The sequence below is a fragment of the Apodemus sylvaticus genome, chromosome 7 (assembly GCF_947179515.1).
Source record: "Apodemus sylvaticus chromosome 7, mApoSyl1.1, whole genome shotgun sequence".
Classification (NCBI taxonomy): domain Eukaryota; kingdom Metazoa; phylum Chordata; class Mammalia; order Rodentia; family Muridae; genus Apodemus; species Apodemus sylvaticus.
In genome coordinates, this window is record NC_067478.1 from 13,337,992 (window position 1) to 13,362,327 (window position 24,336).

Sequence of the window (24,336 nt, forward strand, 5' to 3'; positions counted from 1 at the left end):
GCCTGCACTCGCCTTATGAGTTGTTGGATAGCCTCGCTATCCACTCTCTGGCTCCAGACCTGCTGAGTTCGAAGCCCGGCTGCATGGCCTTTTTCTTTGAACTCTAGAATGATCGCTCATCTCTTTCTGGAGCTGCCGCATAACAGAGTCAGGCTACCTTCCTTGCATAAGAGCAAACAGCGATCAGGACCAAATAAGCGCCATTAAACTACTCTTACCTCCCAGTATAGAAAGAGTTTGATGGGCACAGGGCAGTGGTGGCACATACCTTTAATCTAGCACTTAGGAGGCAGGCGCGAGTGGCTGGGTCTCTGAGTTCGCGTCTGTTCTACAGAGCGAGTTCCAGGACAGTCAGGACTACACGAAGAAATCTTGTCTCACAAAAAAAAAAAAAAAAAAAAAAAAAGGAAAAAAAGGAGGAGTTTGACTGCAGCAGATGGTCACAGATGCATTCGCTTCCTTTCTTCCCCTACTCTTCCCAGGAGGTGACTAGCCCGTTAGCAAGGTGGTTCCTGTCTGGAGCTTCTGTTGGCCCACACTCGGAGAATGAGACTGATTTTCCCTAACAGCTCCCTTCAAATACCACCGTTTCGTAACCTCACTCTCATCCTGGGTTAACCTGGTTCTGTCTACAGTTTTCCCTTACAGTGGGAGGGGGAGGGATGCAACCCCTGGCATAGAGGGTATCTGTGCTTAGGAAGTGTTAGCTCAGACTAAGATGCATCGGGCACTTCATACTCATCAATCCCTAGGACCAACAGGGGCTGTCTGGACCTAGCGAGCTTTCCCCTACCCCTAACAAAGAACCTGGTTCCCATCCAACACCAGGGGCTCCCTCACTTCATGTCTGGGCACTAGGAAAGGACAGACAAGGTGTTGGTGACAGTGGCTCAGAAATGATTCAGCCAGGCCTAGACCCCTTGTTCCTGCTGTCCCTGCTGTCCCTGCAAGTCTCATCCGGCTTGTCTGGGCCTCAGTGTCTTCAGTCATTGAAACAGGCATCGGCACCTCCTTCAGGCCAAAGGAACAAAAAGTGACAAGCAAGTGCTGAGCCCTGGGAGGAGGGGTTCCCACCAATGGAGCGTCTGGGAAGGACTCCTAGAGGGAGTGGGGCTGTAGGTATCCTAAACTTGGTTAGGATCTGCCCAATGGAAGGACGCCGCTCCACCGCAGGTAGGTTTGTCCTGCTGTCGACAGATAATTCTTCCCATCCAGCTCGACACTCATCCAGCAGGAACTCAAAGGTGGCACTTGTCTACTGTAAAGCTCTTAGAACTGAACCTTGCACGTAGTTAGTGCCACCAGTGGTCCTCATGAACGAGGTTATATTAGTATTGTTGAAGGACCCTACTCATCTCCACGCGAACCACGGTGCCTTCATGGAATAGCGATAACTCCAAACCGGATAGGTTCTGTACTCGGGTGAACAATTTAGGAAGCCTTTACCGGGAGGCTGGAAATGGTCCTACCGGTGGCTCCGAATGGACTCCGCCGGCGAGAGGCGGGGCTCCACGCGACCTCCCGGGCCGCCCTGACCCCAGGCTCCTCCTCCAGCCTGACTCCCCGCCCTTTGCACAGTCCTTGGAGAGGCGGGGCGGTGGCCGCAGCCACAGACAGCCAAGTGTAGGAAGCCAGGCGGCGGCCGGCCCGGAGGAGGAGGAGGGGCGTTGTAGACTTTGGTGGCTAAGTGCGACAGGGTCGGGAGCCGCAGACTTCCCCCAGCAGTGCAGCGCCGCTCCGCCCCGGAGTGACGCCCTCCCGCCCATGGGCCTGGCCCGGGGCAACCGGCGGGCGGCGCGGAGGAGGCGGCGACAGGTGGCGCGCAGCAGGGCCAGAGCCCGGTCAGGCCATGGCCGCCTCGGAGCGGCTCTACGAGTTGTGGCTGCTCTACTACGCGCAGGTGAGCCCGTCCCGCCCCTGGTCCGCGGGGTCCCCAGATCTGCGCACGCAGTATCTGCTGCACCTGCGTCCGGCTCCCCCGGGGCCGCAGACAGGCGCGCGCGCGCGGGACTTCAGCTCCGCGCACACGTGCGTGCCCCTGGCTGCCGGGCTGTCTTGGGCATTTGTGCCAGGGACAGTGTTCCGCCGGTGAGCGCTATATTGCAAGTCCCCAGCGAGACCGCGCAGCCTCAGTTGCCCTGGCCAGTCACTCAGTTCTCACCGTTCTCACAACTGGGTAAACTGAGACCTGAAAAGAGAGGGACGCAGATTGCATATTGGTTGCTTCGCTTGAGGGGCGCATTCGCGCTAGGTTGATGTGGTGGCTTGACTGTCATGTAGGCTGGGGAATCCGGCAGGTGCCACTCCTGACAAATACATCAGACCTTAGTCACCTCAGACTCCTTCAGGAAAGAACTTTGTGATGAGCTCTTACTGTACTTGAGGCAACCTTAGCCTGCCTCCATTCTGCAATGGGGCAGGGACAGTGGTGAGGCCAGGAGGGATGTCGGAAAGGGACCCTCATTTCAGGCTGTCTGGGTTGGTATCAGAAGGGGAGTGGAGGGGCTGTGAAGCCTGTGACTCAAACTCTAGAAGCCCCACTTTCCCTTTTGCACTGGAAGCAGGGAATGATCCCGGGGTTACGCCTCCCTCCTTGCACCTGCTTGGCACTAGGTGCCTAGCTCAGGTGTGCCCTGGACACAATGGTCCATTGTGTGTCCTTGAACAGCTTGTCACTAGGAGAACAGGGATATGGGGAGGGTTCATGCTCTACCCTGGCCCTCTGAAGAGGCTGGCTGATGGTTTGTCTCTTAGGAACATAAGTCTGCATCTGAAGGGCCACAGCTTCTTAGGTCTTCTTGGGCTGGGCATGTAGTAGAGCCCTACTTAGGGTAACCCAGTCAGCTCATTGCACCTTTAAGCCTCTGCTTCCTGTCTGTAGAATCAACAGTTTTACCCTCAGGCCACCTGGACTTTGTAGATAGGGAACCACTATGGCTGGCGTGGGTCAGAAAAGCCTGCCTCCCCTCCATTCAGCCTCTATCTCTCCATCTTCAAGGGAGATGACCATGCTAGGAGAACTTAAACCAGGTGATGAATCTACAGAGATGTCATCGATGGGTTTTCAGGCTGGATGGTAGGCTGCTGGAGATGTTCTGTCCAGCTTCCCGGGACTGTACCCTTTTATAGTTGCTGGGCTGTTTGGTTTTGAGCTGTTGGCCACTTCTGTCTGCTGTATTCCCACCGCCTCCCAGAAGGCTTCGGTATGGGGCACACGCTGGCTGGTTGTAGTTGTGGAAGCCCAGACAGGCAGGGGGCAGCCTGGGACCAAGCCAACAAATAAATCCAGGATGTGAGAGCAAACTCAGGAGTCGGGTGGGGCCCGGCTGCCTGGGGAAAGGAAGCCAGGCAGCCTCCCAGTGCAGCCTTCCTGCCTGCTCCACAGACACCGGCCCACTTCTTGGTGCTGGGTTCCCAAGGGGAAATAGTGCTGCTAGGGACTCGTTGTGTGTGTGTCACAGGGTGTGTAAGGCAAGGGTGGATCTGACAGGGGTTGCGAGACCCTTAGAGCCCCAGCATGATGACGCATGCCTGTAATCCCAACATGAGAGAGTTTGAGGTAGGAGGATTGCCAAAAGTCTGAGGCCAATCTGGGCTACAGTCTTTTGAGACTTGTCTCAAAAAGAAAGAAGAGACCCTTTTTGTCAGTCCACAGCCAACCAGCCAGCAGCACAGGTGGCCCCTCCCTTCGGTGGCAGGAGCCACCATCTGCTGGCAAACCTGTTTCCCCAGTTGTGGGTCTGGGTGAGGACAGAGGGAGAAGCACCCTAGTTCCTGTTCTTCTTTCCCCCTAAGAGACCCCAGACTTAGACCTGCTTTCCCTCCTCACAGGGGTCCTACCCTCTTGGTGGGCTCTGAGAGGAGGCAGAGGGAGGGGGCAGGATCAGACTGCCTCCAGGTCCTCTTGGGGAAACCAAGGCAAGGTCATCAGGAGAGTCCCTGTAGCCACCCAAGCCTCGGTCCTGTGGTCAAGAGGCTCAGGTGGCCTCTACCTGGGACACCACCTGTTGTTCCTCTTGGAACTTTCTTAACCTTCACTGCCCTTGCTTCCCAGAACCTAGCATTTGGTAAGTGTTGCCTTCCCTGGGTGTTACAGAATGACTGGGTGAGAAGATGACCAGGGTGATGACCAATCAAGGAAGTTGTCCCAGGGCAGGCAGAATTGGGATTTCGAGGGCTGGAGGCCAGGAACAACAGGAATGAGCACATAGCAATAGGAAATAGAAGAAGCTTTCAGGGGGCGTGGCATGTCTTTCTCTCTCCCTCTCCCTCCCTCTCCTCTTCCTTCCTCTCTGTCTCTCCCTCTCCCCCACTCTTTCTCTTATTCTGATCCACCCCTTCACCTTTAATCCCACCACTTCAAGGCAGAAGCAGTCAGATCTCTTGTGAATTCCAGAAAAGCCTGGTCTACAAAGTGAGTCCCTGTCTGAAAGAGGAGGAAAAGCAGCAGCAGCAAGTCGTCTGAAGTAGGGAGCAGGACAGAGCCGCCATGCTGAATGTGTAGAGCATACCTACCAGAGTGTCAAGGAAGAAACAGGAGAAGCACAAGAGGACCAGGAGCCTGGGACAGCACCTGGCATGCTGGCACTCGGGAAGCATGTAAAGGTTAATGCAAAAGAGCATGTAAATGAGCAGCCCCTCTGCAGGCTGGAGTAGCGTGTGCACACACACACACACCACACCACATCACACACACACCACACTCACTCACACACACACACACATACCACACACACATACACCACACACACACACACCACACCACACACACACCACACTCACTCACACACACACACACACACACACACACACACTGATAGGGGAGCTGAGGATCACAAAGAGCTTGGCAGGACAGGGAACCTGAGCCGAATTCTCCAAGCATGCCAGTGATGCAGGACTCAGAGGTTAGGTCAGAGCAGAAGCTCTTTAGTTTTTCTCACCTTTCTCTCTTTTCTTTATCCTTGACCTGTGATCACTCCTGTCTCATGGAAACTTACCGGGCCTCTTCTGCTCCTCCAGGCCCTTAGCTGGGTTCTATTTCTTTCTAGACCTCAGTTTAACTCTGTGTGTGTGTGTGTGTGTGTGTGTGTATGCATGCATACATACATGTGTGTGTACATGTAGAGGCTGAAGAAAGACATCAGATATCTTTTATGTATATTGGTGTTTTGCCTGCATATATGTCAATGCATCATGTACATGGTCAGTGCCTGGACGTGGAATTACAGTTGGTTTTGAGTCACCATGTGGGTGCTGGTAATAGAACCCAAGGCTTCAGGGAGAGCATACAACGCCCCTAACCACTGGACCACCTCTAGCCCTCGGCCTTACTACTTATCTATTTAGACAAGGTTTCACTATGCAGCCCTTGATGGTCTAGAACTGACTATGTAGGCCAGGTTGGACTTGAACTCAGAGATCTGCCTGTCCTTGCCTTCTGAGTACCATGTCAGTCCCAAGAATTGAACTCAGGTTGTCAGTCTTGGTGACAGTGCCCTGCTAAGCCATCTCACCAAACCTCCACTGTATTGGTTAATCTAGACTGGCCGGTGAGCTTAAGGGCTCTGCCTGTGGTTTGTAGCTCCCAAGCATCCCTACAGTTCTTGCCCTGCCCCTGCCCGCTCAGGGCTGAGGCTATGGATGTGTGCCCTGGCTTTTATGTGCTGGGGAATTGTAACTCACACTTGTGCAGGGGCTGCTTTACCCACCTTGTCAGAGTCCTACATCTCTCATTTACTTTTTGCTGTTGTTTTGTTTTTTGTTGGTTTGTTTCTTGAGACAGGGTTTCTCTGTGTAGCCCTGGCTGCCCTAGAACTCACAGCAGACCGAGCTGGCCTTGAATTAAGAGACCCAACTCCCAAGTGCTGGGAGTAAAGGTGTGCACCACCACAGTGTGGCTCTTATTTTCTTTCTCAGAAGTGCCCAGCTCTCGGTCCCTCTCACACCTGAGGGGCTATTGGAGTTTCTTTCTTCCCACTTTTGTTGCTAAGGCAATTGAAGGAGAAGAGAACTTCAATGACAGAAAAATTAGCATAGAGCCTGGGGTTGGGAGGAGAAGGCTGGTATCTTTGGGGTTGTTATGACAACTGAGGAGGTGATGGGGAAGAGTGTGATCCCCATGGAAACAGAGTCAGTTACTATGGAGACCATGGCAAGAAACTCTGTTTCCATAGTGATAGGACAAGGAACGAGGCTAAGGACTGAAGTGTTATGGGACCTTTAGGTCCTCTTTGTCCTTCAGGTGAGGGGCAGAGGCTGGCCAGGACCCAGGCACTTCCACCACTGTGCTCAATAGCTTCTGCTTCGTGGGCACGATGCCATCTTTCAGATTCATCCCGTGGCCTACAGCTCTTACAATGCAGCTAAAAGCCACCTTTGACCTGACAATGCCCTCCCTCCTCCTGGAAAGATTTTAGGCCTGAGAAGCTATATTGTTCAGACCTATCTGACTCTAGTTCTTCCTGTCCATACCTGGAGGCGGAGGCACCCCTGACTGAAAGGGAGCATCCATACTGAGCCGTGACTGCTCTCCCTACTGCGCGCAACTCTCCCTGGGGAATACACCCTGCCTTCCCTGCCTAAGGCAGCCAGTGGGATTGCCCTGGAGGCCTCAGCTCTGCGCTGAGCCAAGGGCTACCTCTTGCTTTCACTCATAGACAGGGATCGGAGGGTTGTCCTAGAAGGCCAGGAGTTTGGGCTGACCAGAGCCCCTGGTTTGCAGCTCCCAACCATCCCACCCTTTGGTAGGTGATATGGGTGCCACTAAGCTGGGCCTGGTGGTACAAGCATTTAAGCCTTGTACTTGTGAGGCAGGGGCAGGCAGATCTTGCTCTGATTTCGAAGTCAGTTTGGTCTACATAGTAAGATTCCGCCAGCCCCCATATAAAGAGATAGCCAAGACTCAGAGAGGTCTTGTTATTTTGGTAACAAGCTACCCAGTACTTAAACAGGGCCTGACTTCAAAACTCATACCCTCAGCACCAATTTTCCGTTAGTAATTAATAATCCTACCTGTACAGAAGAGGGTTGTGTCTTCAAAACACTCTGGTCCTGACTAAGAGCATTTCTGAAGAGGAAACATGGAAAATAAAAGTGTGTGCAGCCCTTCGGGATGGGAACAGCAAGTCATCCCCTTGGACTGGAGATGAGGGGCAGCACTTATACAGAGCCTCAGACGTTGGAGGAAATCGCTGATTGGCTCTGAGGATGGAGCCTGCACCAGAATGTTGACTGATTCCATGGTGATGGCGACGTCCGATGAGGCTTTCTGTACTGGGCATGAGCTCATTCACATAGCTTGCTAGGCAGCGTGGTAACAGGCAGCTTAGTGGCCCCTGTCCCTCAGGGAGAAAGCTCTCTCCCAACCAGTGCCACATAGAGTTCTGAGAGAATGGTGGTTTCATGCCCAAGCGGGAACTGTGCCTCACTAACCCTGGGGCTCTTCTTCCCAATGTTCTTAGAGTGTGGGGCTGTTGGGGACAGCTTGGGGACAGCTTTGGAGGATGATCAGCATCCATCCTTCTAGAGACAGTGACCTCTATTTTCTCCCCTGTAGCAAGAGCCGAGTACTTCCTCCTGAACTGAAGCGTGGTCTTGGCCTGTGCGGTTGTTCCTCCTCTGTCCTTAGAGTCCCCTTCAGAGCTGGAAAGGTCTGGAAGGAACCAGTAAGGCAGAGGCTCAGATAGCAACCCAGATCTCAAGCCCCACAGTCATGACTTCTAGGCTCTGGACCCTGTCACAAACAGCACAGCCAACCATCTTGCTCCTGTTCACTGCCCTGCCCTGTCTTCTGACCCCTGCTTCTGTAGAGACTCTGATATTTAGCACTATAGCTTCAAGGACTGGTGTTCAGGTCAGAGCTGGCCCGAGGCCTCTGAGGGAGAAAGAGTGAGGTCCAGAAGACGTGGACAGGCAGCAGCTACTCCTGTCATTTGTTCTGTGCCTTTGAGATCCTTCATGCCCCTTCAGAACTCATGAAGCCTGCCTTGGTTGGCCTAGCCCTGAACCTGACTCAGCCTGATGTGGAGACTTTACAAGACTAGATAGGCCGAGGGATGGAAAGCTGTAGTCATGGGAGCTGGAGAGATGGTTCAACGTTTAAGAGCACCGGCTACTCTTCCAGAGGACCTAGGTTCAATTCCCAGCATCCATGTGTCTGTATGTGGTTGGTTGTTTCCCTTTCCAAGACTTCCTCGCAGTCTCCTTTCCCATCAACCAGATTCTGAGAGGCACAGATCCTGGCTCTGACCCCGTCATGTAGACATTCATACACACAGGCAAAACACCAATGCACATAAAATAAATTAATTATATGTGTGTGTGTGTATGTGTGTGTGTATATATGAAAGTTGGACTCACCATGAGGAAGTTGGGAAATTCCCGCTTAAGTACCCCAAGCCAAGTCACTGAGGTAGTAAAGTGGGGTATAGAAGTCTGGGCCAGAGGGTATCAGGGGTCAGAAACTAGGCCTTGAAAATATTAGGGCCAAGAAGGCCAGGCACAGCAGTTGGACCTTTATTCTATTCTAAAGGTGGGAAAGGGTCTTGGGATACTGTTCGTGTGTGTGTGTGTGTGTGTGTGTGTGTGTGTGTCTGTGTGTGTGTGTGTGTCTGTGTGTCTGTGTGTGTGTGTGTGTGTGTGTCTGTGTGTGTGTGTGTCTGTGTGTCTGTGTGTGTGTCTGTGTGTGTGTCTGTGTCTGTGTGTGTGTCTGTGTGTGTGTCTGTGTCTGTGTGTGTGTCTGTGTGTCTGTGTCTGTGTGTGTGTGCACACACATACACGCATGCCTATGCATTCGCATGGATGTGTACATGCATGCATTCAGGTATGTGTTGCGTGTGTACATGGATCAGAGGTTGACTTCCTCACTCTACCTAATTTTCTAAGACGGGATCTCTCACTACACCGAAAGCCTATAAACTTGGCTGGCTGGCCTTCAAGCTCCACCGACCTGCCGGCCTCTGCCTCCCCTTAGCTGAGATTAGAACATGCACTGCTGATCCTGATTCATTATGTGGTGCTGGGATCTAAGTTCAGGTCTCTCTGCTTACATGCAAGCATTCTGACTGAGCCATCTTCCTGGCCCAGTATTAGGACATTTTTAAAACCAGAAAGGCCTCTGAGGCAGAAGTCAGGGTCAGATGGCCGGCTTCCCTGGCCTAAAACAGAGATCTGACTCCTTTAGCCCAAAAGGTGTAGCTGGAGCCCAGGTGCTGAGTGTTCTCTGAGGCTCTCACTTCCCGTAATGGGCTTGGCAGAAATGCTCTCGAAGCCCCGATGTACTCACCCTCCATCTCTCTGATAAAGTGTCTGAGAGGGTCACCTAAGACAAGGAAAGGCTGATTTTGGTTCGTGGTTTGGGAGTTTTCCGCCCATGGTTATCTGGCTCGGTTGCTCGTATGTGTACCCGTGACAAGGCGGTGATATCATGACGGAAGGGCAAGGCACAGGAAAGCTGCTTTACCTTAAGTCAGACACAAAGGAGGACTGGGAGAAGACACACAGGCCAGCTGTGAGTGCTCGGGGACGAGACACACTTCTTCATACCCTTCTGGAATGTCCCACGCCACTTCCTCCCCTTCCCAGTAGCCCAGATTACAAACCTATCAATGGATAATCCACCGACCGTTAGAGCCCTCCTCATCAGATTATTTCCCTAAAACCCACTAAAGCAGGTGTTGGTGCGCGCTTGCCTTTAATCCCAGCACTTGGACCTGGGAGGTGGACAGGTGGATCTCTTGAGTTCAAGGCCAGCCTGGGGAGAATGTTCAGGACAGCTATATCTATGCAGAGAAACCCTGTGTCAAAAAGCAAGCCAAACAAACAAACAAAACTCCTACTTTTGCATTTCCTTCAACCCAGGAACCTTTAGGGTAACCGTCCAGGTAATATGGCTTCTCAGAATCTGAGCATCTTGGTCTCCTGGTTGCTGGGGAAGGAGATTTCTAGGAGGGCTTAAAAAGGTAAACAAACAAGTGAAACCCAACAACAACAAAAACCAGGCCAGGGGAGATGACTTGGAATTTGCTTCACAAGCAGAGGACCTGAGTGGGGTTCCTGAGAACCACCCATGGAGAGTAGAGCCTGGCGTCACATGCTTGTGCTGGGACAGAAACAGGCAGATCCCGGGGACTTGAGAGACCTTGTCTCAAAAAAATAAGGTGGAGAGTGATAGAGTCATACAGACATACAGCTCTGCTCTACACACACACACACACACACACACACACATGCACACACGCACGCACGCACACGCATATGCATGCTATAAACAATAGAGAAAAATGGGCAAAATAGACATCCAGACACAGTGAATAGCTGCTCCCACTAGATTTTGGGGAGCCTGCCCCAGCTCTGCTGGCATCTGTCCAGGTCATGGTGCTACATGGAAGCCACGGGCAGCATAAACAAGCCAGCCATCCCCCAAACCAGGGCTTTCCGCCTTTCACAGGATTGCCTCGGACCTTCGGAAAACGCAGATATTTATATTACGATTCATAACAGTAACAAAATTACAGTTATGAAGTGGTAAGGAAAATAGTTTTATGCTGGAGGGAGGCGCACACCGTTAAGGAAATGCTCTAAAGGGCCCTGGCATTAGGAAGGTTGAGAAGCGCCACTCTATAAAGTTCTGGAGTTGCTTAGGTGTGAGGTCCCCGCCTGCAGGAGCAGTCTCAGGCCCTGTGAGGACTGATGGCCATTTCTCTTCTCCTCTCCCAGTGTCGTTCTGGGCCCCTCTCTAACCTGGGAAAGGTGATTGCTCTCTGGGGTCAGCTGGTTGGGCTCCGGATGTGGGGATGGACCAGTGTCCAGGTCAGGTCCCACCTCCGTGGCCTGGAAATGGCATTAAGTTAAGGCAAATAAGGGAAAATGGCTGGCTGTACCACCAGGTCCTGGGAAGGAACGAAGATACGGTAAAGCGTGCATATTTTCCCTAGGCTTGAGGTATTGAGCCAGGTCAGGAAATGTGGGTACTTTGAGTGAAGGGTACCTGGCACCCTAAACCAGGTACCTAAAGTAAAGATGGCACCCAGGGCAATGTGACCCCACTACATATGCCATAGGCCCTGCCCACAGTACCTTAGCAGCCCAGGGTGCCCCAGGGCCCCTCCACATCCCTGCGGTCTGCTGGGAGGAAGCGGCTGCCCTCCCCCACCGTGACTCTGCGCTTCCTGCCCCAGCAAGGGCGGAGGAAATGTTTTTTTTTTTTCTGTTATTCACACCATAGTTTCCTTGGCGGCACCCATACACGGGCTCAGCCACTACCCACCCCACTTGCCCATGGAACCCGCTCTGGGGCCTGGGGCCCAGGTAAACAGAAAGGGTGGGTGAAGGCTCCAGGGTGAGGGTGGGCTGTGGCGCAAGGGTGCTGTAGTGTCGGGCAGGGTGCCTGCCGTCCAACAGGGCGTGTGCATCCTGGGACCCATGGCGCCAGAAAGTTCTCAGAAGGTGGTGGCTGCAGGACTAGGCAAAGGTGGCAGGACGGCACACAGGCCAAGGCTCTAGGTAGATAGCAGGTAGATAGAATGGGAGCTCTGCAGCCGGACTTAGAGCCACGCCCCACTTAAGCTCCTCCTCCTTCTGTGTCGGGGCTCTGTGGTCCCAACCATTAGAGGTGGGACCTGACTGAAGGTCCTGGAGCTGACCTGTCCCCCCACAGCCCTCTGGTTCTGACCTTCCAGATCCTGTCCTGCATCCTGTCCTCCTCCTCCTCTCTGTCCCCATCACCCCACCTATAATCCATCCTCCTTGAGTGTTCCACTTGTGGCTACCCTTCTCTCTTCAGTGGGGCTCCCTACCCTCTCATTCCCTTGAACTCTTTTTTGTCAACAGAAGGACCTTGGCTACCTGCAGCAATGGCTGAAGGCCTTCGTGGGTGTCTTCGAGAAGACCATCTCGTTATCCTCCCTGGAACCTCGAAGGTAAGGCCGAACCTGCGCGAGGCCGGGGCCAGGCAGGTAGGACGGCCGTGGCACTCAGCAGCTCTTCCCATCCTGCAGGCCCGAGGAGGCAGGTGCGGAAGTGCCTCTGCTGCCCCTGGACGCTCTGCATGCGCTAGCGGAACAGCTAGACCAGGACAGCCTGGACCAAGCCCTGCTACTGCTGAAGCTCTTCATCGTTCTCTGCAGGTGGTTTCTCCCTGGCTGCCTCTGAGGGTGGGCCTGGGAGTGAGGGAGACTGGAACATTAGCATGACTTCTCCTGTTCTTCACCCCCAACCCCAGGAACCTGGAGAATGTAGAGGCTGGTTGGGGCCAGGTCCTGGTGCCCCATGTGCTGGCATTGCTCACTGGACTGATGGCTGAGGTGAGAGGCCTACCTGGATAGCGCAGAGACAGACAGCTACTGCAAGTATGGCTGACTGACCCTCCATCTATGATCTCTCCCCCCCACCCCCCCACCCCGCACTGCAGCTGAAAGGATCCCCGTCGTCACCGCAGGAGGACCGTGGGACCCAGCTAGAGACCGTGGCCCTGCACGCTCTGCTCCTCTGTGAGGGGCTCTTTGACCCCTACCAGACATGGCGGCGCCAGCACAGTGGGTGAGACACAGGCCCCAGACAGGGTGACCCGCAGGAGGCTAGCGGGAGGCCAGGGATGGGATCATTGGTCTGAAGCCTTATGGAACTAGCCTGTGTGCAGGCTGGAGGAGACCAGTGACCTGACCAGGAAGCGGTGAGAGTTCAGCCGATGGATCCCAGGGCCAGGCTTCACCCCAACTCTCCCCACCCCCACCCCCAGGGAAGTCATCAGCGCCAAGGAGAAGAGCAAATACAAGTTCCCTCCAGCCGCTCTGCCCTGTGAATTCGGAGCCTTCTTCCAAGGTCAGGCCCCACCTGGTCCTGCCCGCAAACCTAGTTGCTTAATCCAGTCCACCAGACAGGAACTCCTTGGTGGCCTGGCCTAAGACACCGGAACCTCTAACAGCCAAGTAGAAGTTTAGGGGCAGAGAAGAAAGAAAAGGCAGGCCTAGGCAAAGCCATTTTTTCCTAGTCTAGGACGAGGACTTTCTCTCAGGTGAGGGGTTGACATGTCCCCCCAATTTCCCGTCTTCCTTCCATCCTGGTTCCTCCCCGGCCGTGCTCCCTGTCTGGTCTCTCTGCCCCTGTAGTCTCCACCCAAGCTCTATCCCTCCTCCAGCCTCTGTGTGCACCAGCAATCCACCTGCTTCCTTAGTCCTGGAGGAGTGAAGTCCAGAAGCCCTTCCGGCCATTTGTTCTCCCTGGCCTTATTCATTAACTCGTGCATTCATCTTCTCTTCTGGGACCTCCCTTTCCCCTCATGGGAGAGACAGTGGCCAGCACTTGAGCAGGAAGTGGCCGGACAGAGACAAGCAGGGTTATGGGAAGGCGGATTCTTTTGGATCATTTAGCAAGACATGACCCCGGGAGAGGAGAACTGGGGTGGGGTGGGGGTGACTGAGCCCCCCACCTGGACACTCTTAGAGCCTTGTAGATTTGCTCACCCATTTGTAGGAGCCTCCAGTGGCAGCCTGACATCCTCGGGATCGATGCTCCTTCTCCCCACTCCTGTCCCCATCCCTCCTGTTCCTCCCCATGTGACTCGGGCCTGGACCCTTCTGCCCTCCCGGTTTCAGTTCATTGCCCAGCACCTTTCCAGCTTAGCTGGACAGGGCCACATGTGAACCCGTGAAGGTCCCTGCTACTCCCCAGTGTAGCCTGGTCCCCAGATCAGAGCACAAGAAACTCCCACCGTGACAGTGGCAGAAGGAACTGATTTGCATCTGAGAAGCTAAATCTTGGGTCTCTGTGGCTGTGGAAAACACAGTGGCTGTGTGTCACTCCAAGATGCCCTCCCTTTTGGACATAAGGATCTGGGAAGCTGCCTAGGCCCTTGGGGCTGGACCATATGTCCCCCAAGCACCACTGTAGCCCCTGATCCCTCTAGCATACAGCCATGACATTTTGGATCCAAAGCAGGGTGAGGTCTCCTCCGTTAGGTCAGGACCTTTGCTAGGGCACAGCCGCTGCCCCTCCTCCCACGCTGGGTCATCCCACCTCTTGTGCAGTCCTTTGGACCACAGTCCTGCAACCTTGGTGACATTGTCCTGCCCTGCCCACTCCCCAGAGAACCTGCAGGATGCAGAGCGATTGCCTCCCACGTTGCTGTTGCGACTTGTCCACCTCTTTGGTGCCGTCCTCGCAGGAGGAAAGGTATGCTGGGTCGTGAGCCTGCTTACCGGGGGCAGCCCTCTCGGCACCTTGCTTCTAGGTGAGTCTACGGTCATTTTTCCTCACCCATAGGAGAATGGGCAGATGGCTGTGAGTGCTGGCTCTGTGCAGGGGCTGCTAGGCGTGCTGCGGGGCTGGGGCTGTGGCCCAGCTCAGGACCCTCACCGGGTGCAACTGGCTCTGAGGGCGCTGGTAGGTGCGGTGCATGTCCTGCATACTAGCCGAACACCAACCCGAGGACCAGAACTCCGCACCCTGCTTGAGGGCTACTTCCACATTCTTAACGCTGACTGGCCAACTAGTCCGAGTTCAAGCCCTGAAGAGGCCCTCATTACCCTGCGGGTCAGCATGCTCGGTAGGTATGGGCTCCCAGGCCCTTGGGAATGCCCATGTGGTGGTGGAAAGGCAGGGCTGGGCAGGAGGGGAGGTGGAGTGTTAAGGGTGCCTGTAGGGAGTCTGACATCGACCCCTGTACAGATGCTATCCCCATGATGCTGGCATGTGAGGACCGGCCAGTGCTGCAAGCCACCTTCCTTAGCAACAATTGCTTTGAACACCTTATCCGCCTCATCCAGAACAGCAAGGTGGGTGGGGTTTCACCTGGAGGTTGGAGGCCTGGAACCCGGGAGCATCACATAGAAATCCCAGCTTGCTGCTGAGCAAACACGGCTGTAGCCTGTGTTCAGTGGGAGGGCCTGGAGCCTGGGCAATGTCTGTCCCTTTGGGTTTTGACCCTATTCTGCAAGAACTTTGACTAGAACTGTTTCCCACTGGTGCAGAACCCCAGCCGCTCCCCCTGGTCCTGGTCTAACCTCTTCTCCTCTCCTTCTCCTCTACTCTGCTCCTCCCCACAGCTGTACCTGCAGGCCCGGGCACCCCCTGAGGGGGACAGTGACCTGGCTACCTGGTTACTGACTGAGCCCGATGTCCAGAAGGTACCACCTTGGGGCTGAGCAGCTCCGGCAGCTCCTCCCCTGGCCACCACCCCTGGGCTCCTGATCTGACCATTTCCTGTATTCTAGAATGGTGGATAAGTAGATATGTTGAGACTGTGTCCTGACAGTGAGGGCGCCCACCATGCCCTCTTACCCCACCTTTCAAGGTCCTGTCCTAGAGACGCAACAGGAAGTGGGCTTTTGCTTACCTGGTGTTAGAATCGGGTGTTGGGTGTGGCTGGAAGGAACCTTCGAAACTCTTTACCACCTACCCCATCCCCTGCTTCTCAGAAAGACACAGAAGTTCCGACACTCAGAGGTTTGGTTGTCATCACCTACTAAGGCAGGGGTCCCGAAGGGCCATTTCTTCTGTGGCTCCTGATTCCTATAGTAAACAGATCTGCCTTCTTAAAATATGTCACAGGCCTCACCATCCCAAGGGGCTTGGAAACTGCAGGGTGTCAGTGTGTGTGCCAGGGGTGGACTACAGTAGCATCTGTGTCCTGGGCCAGCACCTTGTGGTAAAGGACTCCGAGGGCTTTACACTCAGGCCCAGCCTGCCAGCGCCTCTGTTCTGTCTGGCTTTCACAAGGCAGCTCACACGTTTATTCCCTATTATGACTTTCTACCGAGCTGACCAAATCAGGTAGCACTAGGTGATCCCTGACCCTTGACTTTACAGGCCAGGAAAAGTGAAGGTTGTCTGAAGTCACATTTCCTGAGGACTTGGTAGAGCTGAGAACAAAGGGCTCTTAGGGCCGAGCTGTGGCTTAGCTCTTGCTAGCAAGCTCTCAGCCCCTTAGCCCTCAGAAGAGATCACAGGAGTGAGCAGGGAGTGATCCCTTAGTCTCAGCTAAGCTGAGCCACAGTGTCCTCACTGGTGTAGGGCATGGGGACAGGGTAGGATTTAGAGATCTCGAAGGTTCTTCTGGCTCTAATGCCCTGTGATTGATGGCCCCGATAGCCCTGAGTACTTGTCGATCATCATGGGTGATGGGACACTCGATGGCTTGCTTGCACGTGTGTGTCTAACTTGGGTGGGTTGTGGGGATTAGTACCAGTAAGCCCACGAGAGAACAGGAGGGGTGCAGAGGCAGGACGCACCACTGGTCTGGGCCAGAGGCCCTTCCTGGCCTGAATTTCATTCCAGGCCTCTTTACCTGGCGGTCTTGCCCAACTCTGCCCTGGCCTTGTCTTCATGCTAACAGCCCTGGAGGCTGTTAACTGTGGCCAGTGCCATGCCAGCTGTGGCTTAGCCATGCCTGTCAATGCCCCGAGACGAGACCTCTGCACTGGAGGCCTCGAGGGCTATCCCAGGAACATGAGATAGGAGAGCACTCCATCCAGTTCAGGCACCAGCTTGTGTGGCGAGGAGAGGGCCTGGTGTTCACAGGGCTTGCCGATTCAGCAATGACCCGGACCCTGGTGTGCCTGGACCCGCACCCCTTTTACTGTTAAGCCCTGTCGGCTGTGACACCCTGGCAGCTGCTTCTCCTGACTTCCCCTCTACCCCAAGGTGCTCGACCAGGACACAGACGCCATTGCGGTCCACGTGGTCAGAGTGCTGACCTGTATCATGAGCGGCTCCCCTTCGGCCAAGGTGAGGCTGCTTCACTTTCTGTGACAGGAGTCAGAGGTGGGGGTCATGATCCTCATGTTTCCAAACCTGACCTGTCACTCTTGTTCCCTGGAGAGTATGTGACTGCCATTGCCGCTGGAGCATGGCTCTACACTCTTGATGGGTGTGGTCATCAGTGTCTCCTGGGAGTCGGGTGTGGGTCTCCTGGGTCAGGGCCACATAGGAAAAGGACACTTGTGAGCTGACCATCATCTGTAGCCTTCTGAGATGAGTACAGGCCACTCCGTCCCCTGTGTTGTCCTTGCTTCTGTCTGTACTGTGATCTAAGGCAGAACTAGCAAAGGCAGTCCGCATGGGAAGGGATCCTATGGGTGTGAGTTGCCCAAAGAACTCACAGCTTTGCTTACTTCCATGCTACTTTTCAGGAGGTGTTCAAGGAACGTATTGGCTACCAGCACCTGCAGGAGGTCCTGCAGAGCCACGGGCCCCCCACCCATAGGCTGCTGCAGGAACTACTCAACATGGTGAGGACCTGGCTTGGGGTCTGAGTCCCGAAGGCAGCTGGCCTGAGCCAGTTCCCAACCTCAGAGGACTGTTAGCTGTGGCCAGCACAGTGTCAGCTGTGGCCTAGCCACACCTGTCAGTGCCCTCAGATGAGGCCTCTATACCATAGGCCTCAAGGGCTATCCCAGAAACATAGCGTTGTCAGTTTGTCTGTAGTAGGCTACAAGCCAAAGCATGGGCATTAGTCAAGCTGATTACTTGGTTTAGTGATCCTGATCGTCCAGCTTTGGCCAGGCACCAAGATGGGGTGGCATTGTTGCTTTCCAATACTGAGCACAACAGGAAGTGTCATAGCTGGCAAGGAGCCACAGTTGACCGGGGACTGTCACGTTCTTTCCACCTACAGGCTGTGGAGGGTGACCACAGCACGCACCCGCCTCCACCAATCCGCAACGAGCAGCCAGTGCTGGTGCTGATGCAGTGGCTGCCAGCATTGCCCACAGCCGAGCTGCGCCTCTTTCTGGCACAACGCCTCTGGTGGCTCTGTGACAGCTGCCCTGCCAGCCGCACCACCTGTGTGCAAGCTGGCCTGGTGGGCTACCTGTTAGAGACACTTAACACAGGGACGGCCCTGGGAGACCGCTGCCAGGAGCAACTGTTAGCCTTGCTGCAAGCTCTGGGTCGCGTGTCACTGCGGCCCCTGGAGCTGCGTCGCCTGCTGCGCCCCCCACCGGGACTGGACTCAGAGTCCTGTGAAACAGAACCTCAGAGGGCTCGGCATGCAGGTGCCATCATCCGGGCACTGTCAGGCATGGCCCGGCGCCGGGGCCCCGCACGTGCCCTGCGCTACTTTGACCTCACGCCCAGCATGGCTGGCATCATGGTGCCGCCTGTGCAGCGATGGCCAGGACCCGGCTTTACCTTCCATGCCTGGCTGTGTCTGCAATCCCCAGAGGCAGCTCCTACCTCAGCTCCCAGCCGGCCCCTCCAGCGGAAACAACTGTACAGGTTGGTAACCGCCAATGGCTAGGGACCCTCCGCCAGGGTGAGCGGGAAGGAGCAGGCATAACCGGCTCGCCCGCCTCCAGCTTCTTCACCAGCAGCGGCTCAGGGTTCGAGGCCTTCTTCACGGCAGCTGGCACCCTGGTGGTAGCCGTGTGCACTCGGAAGGAGTATGTGACCATGAGCTTGCCTGAAGTGTCCTTCGCCGATTCCGCCTGGGTGAGTTCCCGTGAGGGCCCGGTGTGGGGTGAGAGCACCAAGAGACAAATGTGGCTTGAGCCGTCGTAGCTTCTCTTCTAGCACTGTGTGGCCGTTGTGCACGTGCCCGGGCGCCGACCCTTCAGTCAGAATCTGGTCAATGTCTTCAAAGATGGCCATCTAGTCAAGACAGCACCTTTTCGCTTCCCCTCCCTCAGTGAGGTAGGCCAGGCAGGACTTGGGAGGCCGTGGGTCAGTTGGAGGGGGCGTGGGCCAGTGTGACCTGGAGCGCTGGGTGTCTTCAGCCTTTACCACTCTGAAGTACATAGTTTGGGGAATCATCACGAGTTGGATATGGGTGGGGTCCCAGGCTTTGCTGAGACCTGACCCGTCTCCCAATCCTCACTCTGCAGCCTTTCTCCTCCTGCTGTATTGGTTCTGCTGGGCACCGCACGACGACGACCACCACGGGGCCCCCCACGTCATCAGTCTCCACCGCCCTGCCTCACATGCACCCCTCCCTCACCCGCTCCCAATCGGTCCCAGCCTCCACAGGCCTGGGCTGGGGGCCTGGGCTGGGGGCCCCTCTGCAGGAGGGGTGCATCAGCTCCACCCTCGCAGGCACCCAGGACACTCGGTGGGGAAGCCCCACATCTCTGGAGGGTGAGCTGGGAGCTGTGGCCATCTTCCACGAAGCCCTGCAAGCACCTGCCCTACGGGTCCTGTGTGGCCTGGGTATGTAGCACCTGCTGTCTGTCATCCCCTTGTCTCTATCCCAGGGCATCAGATTTGCAAAGTGCTCAGGGGTACCCAGGGAAGATGGCAACCCTGGGAACTCTGGGCAGGCAGGAGAGGAGGCCAGCTATGGAGAGGGTTTGGCCAGAAGACCTAACTAAGGTCTAAGGTTTAGCTTTTCTCTCCAGGGCCCAACGAGCCAGCACCCTTCAAGCCTGAGGGTGAACTCCAGGAGCTTGGTGCCAAATTGCTCCTCCATTATTCACCGCAGGTATTTAGGGATTAGGAGGCAGCCCGTGCCTTCCGGCTCTGCCCTCTGACTCCCACTTTCAATTTGTCACTCCCTTCTCCATTTGACCCAGGCCTGTAAGAACAATATCTGTCTGGACCTGTCCCCTGGCCACGGTCTGGATGGCCGCCTGACAGGACATAGGGTGGAGACGTGGGATGTGAAGGTACGTGTGTGTGTGTGTGTGTGTGTGTGTGTGTGTGTAGTGTACACAGGGTGAATTGGGAGCGCTGGGTCCTGGCAGGGTTTGAGAAACCAGTTCAAGAGACCCATATTTTGAGTCCAGGCCTAAAGCAAGATGCTGGGTGGGAACTGTCTTCTCATCACTGGCCCCTCCTCCCAGGATGTGGTGAACTGCGTAGGGGGCATGGGTGCCCTGCTGCCCTTGCTGGAGCGAGTGGCTGTGCAGCCCCAGGAGGCCGAGGCAGGTGCATGTGAGACGCATGACCTCGTGGGACCTGAACTGACCTCAGGCCGTAACACTCAGGGCCTGCTTCTCCCCCTGGGCAAGTCTTCAGGTGAGTGTCCTTCACACCTGGATTCGAGGGAGAAAGTCTTGGGTGTGGTGGTAGGGATTGTGCTTGAGGGAGTGGCTCCTGGCACGCCCTTGACCAACCCCTGCCCTCTTTCTGGTGGCCGGCAGAGGAACGGATGGAGAGGAATGCAGTGGCAGCCTTTCTCCTGATGCTTCGGAACTTCCTGCAGGGCCACACTGTGAATCAGGAAAGCCTGGTGCAATGCCAGGGGCCTGCCATCATGGGGGCCCTCCTGCGCAAGGTGAGCAGGTGGAGAGGCGGGGCAGGACCTTCTGGACACTGGGGCCTGAGCGGGCAGGTGGGGTGGTGAGGATGTGGGCAGGAAGGTGGTTCAGGTGACTGTGGTGGGAGTTGGCCCGTAGCCCGTCCTGGAGGTTGTATTTCGGAGATGGCACCGGCCCTGAAAGGCTGCGAGCAAAGATGATTATTCATGCCTGCTGCTGGGAAAACTGGAGGCTGAGTGGCTGGGACAGCAGGCAGACAGAACCTGACTTCTCAGCCAGCTCCATGTCCCTCAGGTCCCCAGTTGGGCCATGGATATGAACGTGCTCATGTCTGCCCAGCTGCTGATGGAGCAGGTGGCCACTGATGGTGGTGGGCCCCTCCTCTACCTGCTCTACCAGCATTTACTCTTCAACTTTCACCTCTGGACCCTCAGTGACTTCGCTGTGCGCCTGGGTAGGTGAGGGGCTTGGGAAAGGGGCTTGGGTACAGGGCGGGCAGGGCAAGAAGCCACAGCCTTGCTCTACCGTCTGAGAGGACATGGAGGGTAGAGCTCTGTCCTGGAGTGATGCAGAAGCCTTCTGCTGATGTCCACTCAGGTCACATCCAGTACATGTCCAGCATAGTCCGTGAGCACAGACAGAGACTTCGGAAGAAGTATGGAGTTCAGTTCATCCTCGATGCGCTGCGCACACACTACAGGTTAGGCTGGTGGGACCAGTGGATGTTGGAGGTCCGGCACAGCAGAGTCCCGTATGACAGACAGGAGGGTGTGCTGCCCCCGAAACTCACCTGCCTGTTTCCCTTGTCCCCACTGGCTGTGCTTGTTGGACCTGGCAGCCCGCAGCGGGAGCGCCCCCTTGCGGCAGACGACCTGCGAACCGTACAGACTTCCCTTTTGGGTCTGGTGCGTGAGTTCCTGGTTCGGAACTTCTCGGTGGATGACATGCAGGTTGTGTTGAGCTTTTTGGCAGCCGCCAGTGACGATGGCCAGGTAGGCTGGAGGTTGGGAGGGCGAGGCTTGGGTGAGAGGTGTATGGGCCAACTGGGAAACCCATCCTAGGGTGACATTCTGTAAATCCTCAGGTGGTGGGCACACTGGACCTGTTGCTGGCCCTGCTTCAGGGTTCTTCAGTGCAGGAGCCCTTGGCCATCTTTCTGTTGGAGCTAGGGAACCTTGAGGTGCTGCTCACACTGCTGGTGCGGCCAAAGTCAACGCCCCTTTTGACCGACAGGGTCTGCAAGGTATACCCAGCCCCATCCTGACCTTTTTTTTTTTTTTTAAGATTTATTTATTCTATGTAAGTACACTGTAGCTGTCTTCAGACACACCAGAAGAGGGTGTCAGATCTCGTTACAGATGGTTGTGAGCCACCATGTGGTTGCTGGGACTTGAACTCAGGACCTCTGGAAGAGCAGTCAGTGCTCTTAACCACTGAGCCATCTCTCCAGCCCCCTAAGGAAACTTTAAAGTCACTTTTACAGGCCTCTTCTGGAGACACACATCCGTGCAGTGCCCTGTCCTATGTTTAGTCCTCTGTGGTGACAGACCCTTGGTCTCCTTCACACAGATCTTGCGAAGACTGCAGCAGAATGAGCGGTTACCGGAGCGGAACCGCCAGAGGCTCCGGCTGCGTGATTGTGGTCTCCAGGGTCTTGTTGCCAGCTTGTCAGATGGGACTGTCTCGCCACAGCTCTGCCAGGGCCTCTATAAGCTGTTTGTAGGGACAGGTATGACCTGGTTAGGACCAAGAGGCAGATCAGATGGAGATCAGTGGTAGAATGATTGCCTGGCATGCACAAGGCCTTGGGTTTAATCTCCAACACAGAACACACACACACACACACACACACACACACACACGACTGCAGAGGGGGCTTCATCATCTGTCGAGGTGGGGCTGGTAGAAAGAGGGAGTGTTCACCTGGGGACAGGATTGAGGTAGGCCCCTCTACTGTGTCAGTCCCTCAGGTTGTATCCCCAGAGTACCCGAATCTCTCAGATTTGTTGGCTGTTGTACAGCTGTCCCTCCAGGCTGGCCTCAGCGTCCGCCTAGACGTCTGCCGTCAGGTAAGAGAGAGAGTGTGGGGAGCTTAAGGATGGCACCTGCTCCCTGGAGCTCCTTTTGCCTATCTGGGATGGGGCACCTTTGTGGGTCCCCGCTGCTAAGACCTTGGGATGAGAGCCTAGGGAAGCAGCCAGATGAGCTCTTCTTTGCTGTACCCTGGATTGGCAGCTCTTTCACCTCATCTACGGACAGCCGGATGTGGTTCGGCTGCTGGCCCGACAAGCTGGCTGGCAGGATGTGCTGACCCGGCTGTATGTCCTCGAGGCTGCCACAGACAGCGCTCCCCCACGCTTTCTCCCGGAGCTGCCTACCGCCTCAGAGCTGGCCCTATCTCCACCACCCACTGAGTTACCTGCTGAATCTTCTGATGTCTTCCTGCCTTCAGAGTCCTCTTGCCCCGACCCAGATGCCTTTTACCACGCCTTCTCCCCATTCAGTACACCTTTTGACCTGGGTTTGGAACGGGCCAGCGTTGGCTCAGTCAATACTGCTGGTGGCAGCAGCAGCAATGGGACAATGACACCAGCCAGCCAGCCTGGCACACCCTCCCCGCTGGATGGACCACGGCCCTTCCCTCCTGCCCAAGGCCGCCACAGCTCCAGTCTCTCCAACGTGCTAGAGGATGGCAGCCTGCTAGAACCCACCACGAGTGGGGATGATACCTCTAACACAAGCAACCCTCAGGTGAGGTGGCCTCCTTCTGACGTTGCACTGTGTCTGAGAGGACACCTCAGGAATGTAGAGTTGGTAGTGTGACCCTCCCTAAGATGCGGTCTAATATCAGGGCTGATACTGTCAGGCAGTTGTGTTAAGCACGGGAGGAGAGCAGCCACCACATAGGGCCCAGACTTTATAGGGCCAATGGACAGCCATCTTCTCTAGAGGAACAAGCAGTGCTCTTAACTGCTGAGCCACATCTCCAGCCCCGCGTCTCTCTGAGAATTCCTAGGCAGCCTTGAAGACTTAGGGTAAGGCCTTTGTGAATATTTCCTCTCCGAAGTCCAACAGAATCCCAGGTTTTCCTCCAGAGTTCAAACAGTGCCTCAAGTCCTTAGGCTATATCTCTAAGGCTGTGGTGCCAGTCTGGCTGTTTGGCAAATACTGCCTCTCTTCATTCCTACTAGCAGGCAGATAAGGGGTTGCTGAGCAGGGATCCCCTCCCTCCGCAGCCCACAGCCCACAGTCCACACCACCTTCCTGTCCCCACAGCAAACCCCTGAAGAGGAGTTATGCAACCTGCTCACCAACGTGCTGTTCTCAGTGACGTGGCGGGGCGTGGAGGGGAGTGACGAGGTTGCCTGGCGGGAGCGTGGCCAGGTCTTCTCCGTGCTTACCCAGCTGGGGGCCTCAGCCACACTTGTGCGACCACCAGACTGCATCAAGCGTAGGTAAGAGGGATGCTTCAGGAGGTGATGGGTCTCTGGGAGCCAGGAAATCGCAAGGTAGGTACTGAGTCCCTCTCTTGGCCAGCCTCCTAGAGATGATGTTAGAGTCAGCCCTGACCGACATCAAGGAGGCTCCCCCAGGAGGCCTGGCCAGCCTTTCCCAGCAGGCACTGTGGCTGCTCCGTTTACTGCAGGATTTCCTGTGCGCTGAGGGCCACGGTAACCAGGAACTCTGGAGTGAGAAGGTGCGACTATTCAGAGGGGTGGGAGCCCCCACACACTCCTTATAACCTGAGGGCATCTAGTCTAGGAGGTGGGAGGGTCCTGGATACATCAGCACTGGTATCTATAAGCCTGTCTAGTCAGGCCAAGCGCTAGGTGGATGACAGCGGTTGGACGGGGTATGCCTTACAGTGAGGGCAGTGACCTTGACTCAAAGTCTGCTCAGCCTCCAGCACAAACTTTACCTTGTTTCTCCCCGTGTATCCCTGGCCTTGTATGGCACCGGGCTGGAAATATGTTCTATGCGGCAGCTCTTCGAAGGTGTGTGCAACCTGCTTGATCGCCTGGGCGCCTGGCCACATCTCGCCAATAGCACAGCAGACCTCCGGGAGATGGCCCAGATCGGCTTGCGCCTTGTGCTTGGATACATCCTATTGGAAGACCCCCAGGTGGGCGTGAGGTGGGCAGCGAAG

General features: G+C 55.5%; 1 protein-coding gene across 4 annotated transcripts in view; it reads left to right on the top strand.

Annotated features, from left to right (window-relative positions):
- Positions 1-1,620: 1,620 nt before the first annotated feature.
- Nbeal2 (neurobeachin like 2) overlaps positions 1,621-24,336 on the top strand; it is a 30,303-nt gene continuing 7,587 nt past the window's right edge. Inside the window, exons 1-30 of one of the 4 annotated variants that reach the window (XM_052187114.1) lie at positions 1,621-1,900; positions 11,830-11,918; positions 11,997-12,125; positions 12,221-12,302; positions 12,410-12,537; positions 12,737-12,819; positions 14,084-14,169; positions 14,260-14,542; positions 14,665-14,771; positions 15,042-15,122; positions 16,639-16,722; positions 17,127-17,225; positions 17,612-18,213; positions 18,294-18,426; positions 18,508-18,627; positions 18,819-19,140; positions 19,329-19,411; positions 19,503-19,595; positions 19,773-19,947; positions 20,073-20,206; positions 20,484-20,643; positions 20,787-20,889; positions 21,028-21,181; positions 21,274-21,432; positions 21,759-21,918; positions 22,152-22,258; positions 22,425-22,940; positions 23,466-23,644; positions 23,727-23,886; positions 24,175-24,312. In XM_052187114.1, the coding sequence (XP_052043074.1) occupies positions 1,850-1,900; positions 11,830-11,918; positions 11,997-12,125; positions 12,221-12,302; positions 12,410-12,537; positions 12,737-12,819; positions 14,084-14,169; positions 14,260-14,542; positions 14,665-14,771; positions 15,042-15,122; positions 16,639-16,722; positions 17,127-17,225; positions 17,612-18,213; positions 18,294-18,426; positions 18,508-18,627; positions 18,819-19,140; positions 19,329-19,411; positions 19,503-19,595; positions 19,773-19,947; positions 20,073-20,206; positions 20,484-20,643; positions 20,787-20,889; positions 21,028-21,181; positions 21,274-21,432; positions 21,759-21,918; positions 22,152-22,258; positions 22,425-22,940; positions 23,466-23,644; positions 23,727-23,886; positions 24,175-24,312 (4,800 nt within the window). In that variant the 5' untranslated portion in view covers positions 1,621-1,849. Of the gene's footprint in view, positions 1,901-11,220; positions 11,308-11,829; positions 11,919-11,996; positions 12,126-12,220; positions 12,303-12,409; positions 12,538-12,736; positions 12,820-14,083; positions 14,170-14,259; positions 14,543-14,664; positions 14,772-15,041; positions 15,123-16,638; positions 16,723-17,126; positions 17,226-17,611; positions 18,214-18,293; positions 18,427-18,507; positions 18,628-18,818; positions 19,141-19,328; positions 19,412-19,502; positions 19,596-19,772; positions 19,948-20,072; positions 20,207-20,483; positions 20,644-20,786; positions 20,890-21,027; positions 21,182-21,273; positions 21,433-21,758; positions 21,919-22,151; positions 22,259-22,424; positions 22,941-23,465; positions 23,645-23,726; positions 23,887-24,174; positions 24,313-24,336 lie in introns of those variants that run through there. The other 3 variants (XM_052187115.1, XM_052187116.1, XM_052187118.1) reach the window with 3 other exon arrangements.